Raw genomic sequence first — 12205 nt, 5'->3', positions numbered from 1 at the left:
ACAGTATTGTTATTTTATCGTGCGATCCATGTGTTTTTAGTACAAAAATTTAGTTGTCCTATAGCAACACACGGACACGTTACCTAGTATAAATATAGAGAAGAGAAGAGAAGAGAAATTTGGCTATACGTGATTGGGCATCGTCTCGTTTTAAAGATTTATATATAGGTGTGCTACCTAAGAAACAAATTCCAGCTAACAAAACAGCAAGTTCCTCAAAAGAGAGAAGAAACCAACTTGGAATGGCCCAAGTGTACCAAAAGAAAACTTGGGCCTCAAAAAGAGCCCATCTACGATCCAGTCCACCCATCCAGAATCCAGCCGGAGTCCAGACTCGCCGACCCACGGCGACGCCGACGACGCGAGCGAGCGAGCAGACCTACGAACTCCTCTCCGCCGCCGCACCCGCTGCAATCATGTCGCAGAAAAAATCCCGCAACCGGGGCGGGGGAGGCGGCGCCGCCGCCTCCGGCGACGGCCATGACGACCTCGCGCGCCCGCCTCCACTCCAGGCGGTCCTTCTCGCCGACAGTTTCACGCTCAAATTCCGCCCCATCACCCTCGAGCGCCCCAAGGTACTCGACGCACTACCCGCTTCCCAAATCCCACACCAGCACTATCTCGTCACCGGCGCTCGAGCTTCGCGGCTCCTCTGAACGAGCTCTTGCTCCGCCGCTGTCTCTTCGCAGGTACTGCTGCCGCTGGTGCACATGCCGATGATCGAGTACACGCTCACGTGGCTGGAGTCTGCGGGGGTGGAGGAGGCCTTCGTCTTCTGCTGCGCGCACTCGCACCAGGTCAAGGAGTACTTGGAGAAGGCCGGGTGGGCTGGTAAGTCTGGGCCCGGGAGCATGGCCGTCACGGCCGTCGAGTCCCACGACGCGATTAGCGCGGGCGACGCGCTCCGCGTCATCTACGACCGCGGCGTGGTGAGTGCTCAGTCCTGCTTCCCTGTTGCGGATTATGATGGCAGCGTTATTATTGATTTTAGCTTTAGTTTTTTTGTATGCCTATCACATTGGATCTTCTCGTTGAGTTTATTACTGATGATTCCCAGCTGATATAGCAAGGTGGTCTGAGACTGAACTCGGTAGTCATATTTTGGGTCGCTTGTTTCAGTTCGTTTATAAGAAAGTGTGAATGGTCTTCCATGTTGGTTGCCTCAGTAGAGGGGGCTCCAGGAGTGCATCAAAACCACCCTATAGCACCAGTGAAAGAGACAATTATTTGTAGCATTTCACCTAATCAGCATATATAGTAATACAATTTGCTTCTGAAGCTACTAAATAGAAAATAAACACACCTTTTTTATTTTCGTTTTGGCTTGTTTTGCTAGTTTGTTGACATCCTCTTTGAAAAACTTGACTCCAGTCTAGCTCAACTTATACGAAGCCTAAGCACTAAAATATGTGATAACTTTACAATAATTATGGATTAATATTCTGTGGATCCAGTGGGACTCAGGCATTACCATGCTTATATGTTCATGTAACTCCATTTGCAGTTTCAGTTGTTTCATGCATCCATCCTTCAATTGTAGATACACGGAGATTTCGTTCTCATCAGTGGTGATACGGTCAGTAACATGAGCTTGAAGGATGCTCTCCAGGAACATATGGACCGGAAGAAAAAGGACCCACTTGCTGTTATGACTATGGTTATAAAGCATTCAAAACCTTCTATTCTGACACACCAAACTCGTCTGGGTAATGATGAAATTGTTATGGCGATAGATCCTGAGACAAAGGAGTTACTTTATTACGAGGACAGGGCAGATAACTCACACTTGTATATTACAATTGATAAGGATATACTGACCAATAATCCTACTCTCCAGCTGCATAATGACATGGAGGTTTGCTTTCAAACTCTACAGCTCAAATGTTGATATCTTCTTTTTCTTGATCTGTTTCTGCTAATATTGTTGCTTATGTATGTCTTGTTTTATTTTGATCATCTTCATTTCTTACCTGGCAGGACTGCTATATTGATATCTGCTCTCCAGAAGTCCTAAGTCTTTTTACAGATAACTTTGATTATCAGCATCTTCGGCGTCATTTCGTGAAGGGCTTACTAGTTGACGATGTAAGACAATTCACTACTGTTTGACCACACTATGAAAAAGAACATATGCTGTTTGCCTGTTCTGCAACAGAGTAACGGCCTTACCAATTCTTTCAGATTATGGGATACAAAATCTATACTCATGAATTACGCTCTGGATATGCTGCAAGGATTGATAATTTCAGGAGTTATGATACCGTGAGCAAAGATGTAATTCAAAGGTGGACATACCCTATGGTGCCTGATGTAATATCAAGTCGTGATTGCTCAGAAAGTAGACTTCATAGGCAGGGAGTATACAAGGCATCAGGTACATGTAGTGTTTAGAATTTTGTACAGTAGGTTTATTTCTAGACACTTTCTATTGACTTATTGTTCCTTGGTTCATGCTTCCTTTAAAGCAAGATATTTGAAAGTCCAGAACAATATTCTATTTGTTATGTTTTTTATTTTGCATATTTATTTGCATTAACTATTTGCTTGCTTCAAAATGTGTAATAATCTAAATTTTTAGTTTGATATCTGGTCTTACGAAATATGTTATTCTTTTAGACATTTTACTAAGCAATGCATAGAATAGGTCAAATTAGTTTATGTGCCTCCTTCAAACAATAAAAATCTGCTTCTGATACATATGTTTATTGTCCAAATGTCCAACTGTACATGCACTTAGCTTACATAATTATTTCCAAGGAAACTATATTGTTTGGTCTTGTAAACTGAACTATTATACTCCCTCCGTCCCAGAATTGTAGTCGTTCTAGCATGCGACACGGCTACCAAGACTCAAGCAAAAATACCAACGCACCCCTATGCTAGTAATGTCTGTTCTCCTGCTCTCCTTGTCCGTAGTCATTGAATGAGTTCACTGTAGGCTACTATGAGTAGCTGCGGGCTACAAAGCTGCAGTCTGGTGATGCTCAGGTGTAGGTCTGACATCTAAAACGTCATTCTTACTGGGACATCCTCTAAACACTAAAACGACTTGTATACTGGGACAGAGGGAGTAGATGTTTAGCTAGCTTTAGAAAGGATTTTGTATCCTGCTGTTAGACTGTATTTTATATTTCTTGGGTACTCTTTTTTGCCTACATTTTTGGCTTATGAATCTTCTATTATTCTGGTGATCAATTCCATTATTCTCTGCACATCTTTATTCTGCATGTTTTTTAAAGCAGATGTAACATTGTCATCTTCCGCACAAATTGGTGCAAATTCTGTCGCTGGTAGTGCGACTAGTATTGGAGACCACTGCAAAGTATTAAATTCAGTTATTGGGGAGGACTGCAAGATTGGGAAAAATGTTTTGATTAACGGCTCATTCATATGGGACAATGTCATAATCGAAGATGGATGCAAAGTTAGTAACTCTTTAGTCTGTGATGGTGTTCATTTAAGAGCTGGTGCTATTGTTGAACCTGGTTGCGTACTGTCATTTAAGGTAAGCTGCTACAGTATTGACATTACCATGCCAGAAGCTTTTCCTCCATTAGAAAAATGCAATAATCTGCCTTTTTTTAATCTTGTATTCTTTCTGTGTTGAGTACATCCTGAACTTGTTTTCTTATTCAGGTTGAAGTTGGAAAGAATGTTGTTGTGCCTGCCCACTCAAAAGTTTCATTACTTCCTCAGCCTTCAAATGAAGATAGTGATGAAGAACTTGAGTATGCTGACACCAACTCAGGAGTTACAGATAGTCCACGTTAGTCTGCAGACCCTAAAATTTTATTTGATATTTATGCCGGACTATTCATTTTGTTCCTGTGGACCTGTAACCTACATGTTCTACTTGGTGAACTGGTTTCTTCCTTGCAGCATTTTCCAGTATGAGGAGTAATGGTGATCAATCAACTGTTCCTTTGGAAGAAGATGAGTCGGAAACATCTGAGGTTTCCTTCTTTTCTTATCTGCCTTAGTGATTTAGTTTGGAACATTCATGGAATTATGTTGTCGAATGTGGGGAACTGCCATGATCTTTATAACTGTTTGGATTGATGTTCATGATGTCACCAATTAGACTGGTACCTGTGGTGTTGTCGGTTACGTATGGACAAGCGTTGATACTGGGATCGTGGAAGAATGGAGACAATCAATTGCCCCGATTCCTAAAGAAAAGCTTGAAGAGCTGCGGCATGCTGTGTCTGATGATGATGGGTCAGAAGATGAATCCAACAATCCGACTCTACCAGATAAAGATGATTCGTCAGACAGTGTGGTTGAGGATGATGATCATATTTCTAAGTTTGAGAAAGAGGTTATTACATATATGTGATTAAGAAATACGTACTTCCATTTCTTGTTGCCCATTTACTGAGTGGTTTTCCCTGTTTAGGTGGAAGAGACGTTCCAGCGAGCTCTGGGTGGCGGCGTTAATCGTGATAATTTGATACTAGAGATTAATGGCCTAAGGTGCAAAATCGTTCCTCTCTTATCAGGCACATGTAAAAACTGGAAAGCACTAAGGACCTGCCTTTGTAGGTGGCGGTGGAAGTTTGGATTGAACTGAGTCCAAAATATTACTTGAACAATCATCCTTGTCCAGGCCTTAAGTATTTTAAATTGACACATGAAATAATCAGTCTCTTAAATACGCTTTCTGCTGTTAGTTAATCTAAATCTCCCTTTTTCTTACCAGCAATGTAAGGGGAAAATGGGCTTTTATAGCAGAATGTACTTTAATTATTTAAAACTGAATGTTGGATCAACAATGTATTGCCTGCCTGCGAATTTTCTCTACATGTTATTGGAACTTAGGAAGTTTGTTGATTTTATGGTGTACCGGATCTCATTGATTTGTTTTCAGATGACTTTGCTATGTAATGGTTTGGTAGATGCAGTTTTCTCCATCCAGTTTCATCTTTTGCAAATTGACAATCAATGATAGGCTATATTGTTTGTGCAGGTTTATCAGTTCTGTCACTATAGTAACCAATGTTCGATTGCACTGACTATGGCATACAATGCTTATGTTACAGGTTAGCCTACAGCCTTCAACACGCAGATTGTGCTGGAGCTGTGTTCTATTCTGTCATGAAGAGTGCATTAGTGGCTGCACAATCTACTAATGGTAGGTTTTTATAGATGTTAGAAGTATTATGAATATGAACCCATGACGACTGTAAAGTTGGGAATTGTGTGAATCTCAGAGAGTTGGCTGTTTTTACCTAATAGAATAGGTCTACCCTGCAGAAGATATTATCCTCTTATCCACCTCGAAATGGTCATAGGAAAATGCCTTTATTGTTGAGTATGTACTACTAAGCAGAAACTAATTTCTTTTGGTTCTTTTATTTACTTTGATGGCGTTATGATGCTGGTTGTGCTTCGTGTTAACAGCAACAAATCATCACATATGGAAGCTACCTCTGTCTATTATGTTTTGTGCGTATACAAGTATGGAACACCACTCACAAGTTCACAAGTCATTACTTGTTCCTCATAACCTAACCCTAGTATAGTAGCTATGGCCACCCAGGACTCCAATTATGGGTCCATATTTGCATGATCCATGCCAACCTTTGAAATGCTTTCAGAGGCAGTTTCCTTGTCCAGTGCAGCCCCTTTTTTTACAAACTTAAGGCTATTTGGTAAGCAGTGTTATGTTATTAATCTAAGCTGTGCTCTGTTGGGTGAAGAATACAATCTAAGTATGTTTTCTCGAATATCCAATCTAAGTATGTAGCCTAACATAATCATTGCCAAAATCCATTTGCACACTCTTCTTTTAAAACCTTTAGCTAGTTTAAACCATATTGGCTTATTCCTAGTAATCTTTCTTCACAACCTAGATTTGTTTTATTTGGTTGATGTACGGTCTTTAGAATACTTGAGCAGATCTGTCCAATGATTTTCCTTGTGGTCTAACACGTGGTCTGCGCTTGAATATTAATGCAGTGGCACATTGAAATTAATGAAAGCAAATAATTCGGTTAGGTTTATATGTTTTTGTGTAAACCTGTCCAGTTTTCTGTCATTTAAATCCTGTTTCCTTTCTTTTTGGTGGCCAATTTGCATAATTTATTTACAAAATGGAGGTAGTTTTTACTTTTTGGTGGAATTTTGTTGTTTCTTTCTTATGTTTAATGCTTGCTAATCTGACAATGATTACCCAAAGCTTATTTTTCCCTACGGTCCCCTCCTTTTCAGATACTCTTCTAAAGACAACTGCTGATGCACTTGGCAAGTGGAAGGATCTTGTGCGCAATTACACCAAGACAGTTGATGAGGAGGTATATGATTCAGTATATTACTGACTTAATACCTTGAACCATAAATGGGTTAGATTTGCTGAAATTTCAAACATTATCCCTGCATAAATGCTTCTGCATGGTTGAGTACCAATATTACCTTCTAACAATGATTCTGGTCATTCTTCGAGTTTATCATAGAATTATGACATGAAAGGCTTCTAGGATTGCTTGGCTCACCTCTCCAGTGGCACCTGTGTAAAAAATTATGCTATCTGGTTCATGTCTTTAATACGACAACAAAGCCTTTTAGTCCCAAGCAAGTTGTGGTAGCCACAAAGTGTAGTTGATAAATGAGGTTTTAGGGAACAACTTTGTAATTAGGTAAAAAAGGTGAAACATCCCCTATTTGATCTGATGATATGTTGATCTCCAGTTCTGCATCACCTTGTTTGGTGGGCATGATGACTCTTGGAAAGGCCTCTGCAAATGGGCCTGTTTGAAAGAAATTGCTGTCTAATTTAATTTTGTGACTTATTGGAGTGTATTTCTCCTTTGATTCTTGCCATGGCTAAATAAATCATTTCTTGGGTACTGCTATAGATGGAGATACTTTTAAAGTTTGAGGAAATGTGTCAAGAGACCACAAAAGAATTTTCTCTGCTATTTCCAAAGGTAACACCTACTTCTCTGCAGAAGGGTTCCACAACATTTTTGTACACCACGAACAAGAAATCGATTTGTTTAGACTGCTGAGCATATGCTGTACTCGAACCTTTGTGACTGCTTTTCCTTAATCTGCTATTGAACACAGATCTTGCCATACCTCTATGATACAGAGGTAGTAAGTGAAGATGCAATTTTGAGATGGGCGGAAGAGAAAGAACATGCTGATGAGTCTGATAAAGTATTTGTTAAACAGTCAGAGGCCTTTATTAAGGTATATGTCCTGCACTAAATGTAGTTTTTTGCCCTGTTTCTGCACATGGTTTCACAGAACCAGTTGAAGCTAACAGATTCACTTATAGTTCCTTTGATCTTTTCTCTTGTTGCACAGTTTCAGTTCTAGGAAGAGTTTTCCTATAGCCATAGAATTGTTGCACCTGACCACGTGAATGCTACTGGTTTAAATTTTGCTAACTTGTGTTTATGGAATCATCTGACTTGGTGGCATTAGTATCTTCTCTGCCGAATCTGTCTCATCCATGGGGTAGACATTTGCGTGTGACTGATTTAGTTTTAGCTCACTTGTGTTCATGGAACCATCTGACTTGGTTTTAGTGGCATATATACATATTTTTGTCTGCTGTGCTTGTGTCTTCCATGTGGGTACGCATTACTGAAATCCAAACATGATGATATCTTGTCATGATTGCCTTCATTCAATTGATTTTCTGCTACTTGTTACCCTACTCAGTGGCTCAAGGAAGCTGAAGAGGAGGATGACGAAGAGGAGGAATAACCCTGGAGATGTCACTCTAATTCTTTCATGCATTGCGAGTTCAGAATCTGATTTGAGTGGTCTCCCGGTGAGTTTGCTACCAGCAAGTTTTGTAACCTGTAATTGTTTGTACATCAAGTCATCAACACAATACAATTTTGTCCCTAACCGCAACCGGTGGAGAGTACCAAGGAGCAATTTGGCGATGAGGTGTGAATGAATCAAAATGATCCCATTGTAGATGACATACTATAAGTGTACCATCTTTGCTTGGTTGACGCTTGGGCGAAGTTTTCGCCACATTTGTTTAACTGCTCATCATCTGTTTCTTTGCACCCAGCCCAGCACTTGCACAAATCTTTAATAAAAGCTTGTTTAGATATGGCCCCCCTTTTCTCTTCTTTCCGCTGAGAAATGTAGTGGGGAAGAAAGCAATGGAGGCTTCTTCCCCGAAAGGCCCCAGTGGATCATGTGGGTTGCGTAGATCCGGCACTAATCTTACCTCAAAAGGGGCACAGTTTGCTTAAAGTACGCTCTTTTGTCCCCAAAACCTTTGATGTTTATTTTTTGCCCTAGACTAGATCCCAGATAGCCTTGCCTGCTTTGTGAAACAAGCCAACGATGGGCAGCAAAATCAATGGCCGATGGAAAAAGAGTAAAAAACCAGAAGGGCCCTGGGGGAACTAAAGAGGAAAAGCCGGCAGCAGTGAGCAGTGGAAGGTTGCATGCACACTTTCACTGCTGGACTAAGCAATCTCGCTGTGCCTTTGCCCATCTTCTGCTGCATGTGCTGTTTTGAATTTATGGCTTATCTTATAATCTGTTTTTTTTCAACTTGTTTTTTTTTCAGCCGGAACAGTGTTTTTCTTTCACAACAAATCAGTCGGAACAGTGTTTCGGCTTTTTTTTCAGCGAAGCGAACGGGGCCATAAATTGTTTATCCTGCATATTGTGACTAGTATGCATTGTTTAATGTTTCTGAGATGGTTTTACTTTGACCATGAGAAAGCATGTTTTGATCAACAGACTACCTAATATTGTTTGACCTTTTCCTAATCTGCTGGTCATAAAGAGTTACCGCGGAATCACAGTTGGCAATAAGATATAAGATGCAGATAACATAGGCTGAACAGGAATCACGTACATTTTGGACTTGGGAGCACGATATATTCTGTGCGGATAAGAGGAATCCATCTTTAGTTCTAGTTCTCACCGGACAACCACGCTGCTCCATCGAGATCATATCGTCATATTGGGAAAGACTGATCGCATTTCGATACCAAAAAAAAAAACAAAAAAAATGCATTTCGTCTGCCGTTTCGTTTGCACCGTCCTTTTTTTGTAGTCAGACGACAATTTGTGTTACACGTAAGGCCTTGGATGCGTATATATTCATCTCAATTCATGTGAGTTGAAGTGGATTGGAGTGGAATTGAACTAAATTTTATTTCATTCTAACACATGTGGATTAAGATGGATATACATGCATCAAAACAAAGGCCTAAGTAAAGAAGAGTTGCCATTTTTTCCCTGACTCTACTAGAATAGAATTGCTGCTCTGAAATATGCACGTATATGTGCTGAGGTGTGAGGTCTGAAGCCAAGCATGGCCCATGGGAACTTTTTTTTTCTTATCTTGAACTGGAGGAGCAGGATCTAGCAAATACGTGTTTGGTTGAGGGGTCAGAAAAAAGTGCCTTTCTTGGAAGTTGTATAATAAATAAGCTGATCTAATTTCTGCGGTTTAGTGGTTATAAATGAGATGAGAGTTGTGGAGAGAAGCGCGGTTAGAAGAAAAAAAATGAAAAATATATGTTCTTTTTAGATTCAGCTTATTTTTTACCATAAACTGCTTACGGTATGTAACAAATTAAACAGACCTATATACACTGGATAAAATCGGCGACCAGATTATATTACCACGTGTCAGCAACCCATGGAGCAAAAAGGTCTCTGGCCTGCAGATCGAAGCGGTGTGGGGCAGACGAGATCTCGGACCGGAAAACCCACACACTCCGCAAACACACATGGTGAAAAAGGAAGTCGCATTTCCGGTTTAACAAACGGCGATCCGAGTCAGCACGTACACAGCGCAGCCGGCAACGCCCCCGAGCGGACTGGACCCAGCGAAGCAACGGTTCAAGTCGACGTACTCCACCCGCACGCGCCCTGCTGGTGAGCCTTAGCCCTTAAGCTTGCCCCTTATAAGAAGCTAGCCGCGCGCGCAGCCACCGCCGTCACTCTCATATCACTCCCGAGACCCGACGTACGTGATCACGGTTCACACCACCTCGGCAACAAACGGTTCACCGGCCGACGCGATCATTGATCACGGACACATCATCGTACGAGCTAGGAGGAGTTGCGTGCATGGCGACGGCGGCGGCGGCGGAATCGGCGGAGATCTACCGGCTGCCGGAGGAGTGCGTGGCGTACGCCATCTCGCTGACGACGCCCGGAGACGCGTGCCACTCGTCCGTGGTGTCGCCGGCCTTCAGGGCCGCCGCGGACTCCGACGCCGTCTGGGCGCGGTTCCTGCCGCCGGACCACGCCGACGTCCTGGCGCGCGCCGACGAGCCGGTCGCCGTCGCCGGCTGCGTTGGCGCGTCGAAGAAAGAGCTCTTCTCGCGCCTCTGCGACAGCCCCGTCCTCCTCGACGGCGCCACCATGGTACGTACCATACCACTACGATCGATTCTTCCATGCATTCGATTTCGATCACATTGTTGCTAATTGCGTGCATATTTGTGTGCAAGCAGAGCTTTGGGCTGGAGAGGCGGAGCGGCGCCAAGTGCTTGATGCTGTCGGCGAGGGCGCTCAGCATTGCGTGGGGAGACGATCCTTCGTGCTGGACGTGGACCGCTAGCCCACCAGGATCCAGGTGCGTGTCATGCCCATGCCCATGCACACCCCCAGGCCCCTTTTTCTTTCTTCCTTCTCGCAATGTATGCTTTACTTGCCTCGTAAGTAGCTTAGCATGGCACGACGTACGCACGCTGCATGCGTGCTGCTCTCGATCTCTACGCACAGTTCATCGATTCCACACGCACTGAAGCCTTGTTGGGATACATGTGTATTCACTCCAATTCCGACACTTCAATATATGTAGATTGAGATGAATACAAACGTATCCAAACACGACCGAAATGTGACTGCCGTAACTCGTAAACTTTACTCTAGTATATTTTTAAAATTTGACCACTGACCAGTATTGATATCGCATCCTTCGGATGTAATGCTGTATACGCATACGCCACGGTTTAGTTTAGATTAGATTGGTATACTTTTGGTTTTACACACACGTGTCACCATGCATGCCTGCACATCTGTTCATGCACACAAAGCACGTACGTACTCCTAGCTCGGCAAGCGACACGAACATAGCTGACATAGGAGTTACTTTGGACGACTGCATGCATGGTTGCATCATCATCACAAAATAGAAGCCTAGCTAGCTAGTACGTACGTACGTTCTGCACACAAACTATCAAACTATGTGACCGACTGACCGTGTGACCAATCGATCAGGTTCCCGGAGGTGGCGGAGCTCGTGGACGTGTGCTGGCTGGAGATCACCGGGAAGCTCAGCCTGTCGCTGCTGACTCCGGGGACGACCTACGCCGCCTACCTCGTCTTCGCCATGGCCGACGACGCGTACGGCCTCGAGTGCCACGTCGGGATGCCACCGCCCAAGGCCACGGTCGCCGTCTCCTCCAGCGGCGGGACGACGACCAGCAGCAAGACGCCGTCGTCGACGCCGGCGCAGGAGCACGCCATCTGTCTGCACCACATGCAGGGGGAGGAGGAGGCGGCCGCGCACCGGCGGAAGCAGCAGTACGTGCGCCTCCGCAGGGGTTACGGGATCAGCGGCGGTGCCCGGAAGACGACGGTGCTGACGACGACGCGGGAGGCCGACCCTGACATCCGGTGCCCCCGGCGGAGGGGCGACGGGTGGGCCGAGGTCGAGATGGGCGAGTTCGCCGTGGCGGGCGACGAGGGTGACGCGGCGGTGGTGGAGGTGACGGTGCAGGAGGTGGATAGCCGCCGGTGGAAGAGGGGACTCGTCGTGCTGGGCATCGAGATCAGGCCCAAGCAGCACACGGCGGGGATGCTAGCGCTATAGCTGGAGTGGATTTCATTTTTTTTTAATCTCTACAAGAGAGAAATTAATTGACAAATGCCGATCAATTAGGTCCAGATAGGAACAGCTGCTAGCCGATGTGCCTAATCAGCATCAGGGTAGCTTTCGAACCTGTTTTCTTTTCTGGACAGACAGCGTGCATGCAAGTGCAATTTTAAAATGACCGTCCATTTGGTGTATTTGCGTCAGTTACTTGTATGCAGGCTACGTAGCTCCTGCTGTCATGCTGCGTATACCTTTGCATTTGTTGGGCCCATAAGCCGGTGATAAACTTGATAAGGTTCGTTGTTGTGCGTTGCTACTGGACAACTAAACTTTTGCACTAAATCCAAGAGTTTGGTTCATGCTTTGGCATCTCAAAGAACTGCACAG

General features: G+C 43.9%; 2 protein-coding genes across 3 annotated transcripts; both read left to right on the top strand.

Annotated features, from left to right (window-relative positions):
• The first annotated feature begins 311 nt into the window (after nucleotides 1–311).
• Nucleotides 312–7896, top strand: LOC136475117 (uncharacterized). Of its 2 annotated transcripts, none has more exons than XM_066472669.1 (15): nucleotides 312–575; nucleotides 690–929; nucleotides 1541–1855; nucleotides 1978–2085; nucleotides 2182–2374; nucleotides 3240–3505; nucleotides 3637–3766; nucleotides 3880–3953; nucleotides 4082–4318; nucleotides 4397–4473; nucleotides 5040–5131; nucleotides 6211–6293; nucleotides 6855–6926; nucleotides 7066–7191; nucleotides 7669–7896. In XM_066472669.1, the coding sequence occupies exons 1-15, from the start codon at nucleotides 417–419 to the stop codon at nucleotides 7711–7713; spliced, it is 2217 nt and encodes a 738-aa protein (XP_066328766.1). In that variant the 5' UTR covers nucleotides 312–416; the 3' UTR covers nucleotides 7714–7896. The 2 variants fall into 2 exon arrangements, with proteins under 2 accessions (XP_066328766.1, XP_066328767.1); XM_066472670.1 differs by having other exon boundaries at nucleotides 313–575; nucleotides 3243–3505.
• A 2056-nt stretch (nucleotides 7897–9952) lies between these two features.
• Nucleotides 9953–11997, top strand: LOC136475114 (putative F-box protein PP2-B12). Its single transcript, XM_066472668.1, has 3 exons — nucleotides 9953–10362; nucleotides 10452–10573; nucleotides 11221–11997. Exons 1-3 carry the CDS (start codon nucleotides 10063–10065, stop codon nucleotides 11813–11815), a joined length of 1017 nt encoding a protein of 338 aa, XP_066328765.1. The 5' UTR covers nucleotides 9953–10062; the 3' UTR covers nucleotides 11816–11997.
• Nucleotides 11998–12205: the final 208 nt, after the last annotated feature.

The sequence above is a fragment of the Miscanthus floridulus genome, chromosome 8 (genome assembly GCF_019320115.1).
Source record: "Miscanthus floridulus cultivar M001 chromosome 8, ASM1932011v1, whole genome shotgun sequence".
NCBI lineage: Eukaryota > Viridiplantae > Streptophyta > Magnoliopsida > Poales > Poaceae > Miscanthus > Miscanthus floridulus.
The sequence above is the reverse complement of the archived record's forward strand: the minus strand, read 5'-3'. Positions and strand labels throughout refer to the sequence as shown.

Excerpts from the sequence above, each read along its gene's own strand:
- LOC136475117 (XM_066472669.1), top strand. The coding sequence starts at position 417 with ATGTCGCAGAAAAAATCCCGCAACCGGGGCGGGGGAGGCGGCGCCGCC. Across the intron at positions 2,086-2,181 it reads AGGGCTTACTAGTTGACGAT|ATTATGGGATACAAAATCTA; the intron begins GTAAGACAATTC and ends CAATTCTTTCAG. Across the intron at positions 7,192-7,668 it reads AGTCAGAGGCCTTTATTAAG|TGGCTCAAGGAAGCTGAAGA; the intron begins GTATATGTCCTG and ends TACCCTACTCAG.
- LOC136475114 (XM_066472668.1), top strand. The coding sequence starts at position 10,063 with ATGGCGACGGCGGCGGCGGCGGAATCGGCGGAGATCTACCGGCTGCCG. Across the intron at positions 10,363-10,451 it reads TCCTCGACGGCGCCACCATG|AGCTTTGGGCTGGAGAGGCG; the intron begins GTACGTACCATA and ends GTGTGCAAGCAG. Across the intron at positions 10,574-11,220 it reads GCTAGCCCACCAGGATCCAG|GTTCCCGGAGGTGGCGGAGC; the intron begins GTGCGTGTCATG and ends CCAATCGATCAG.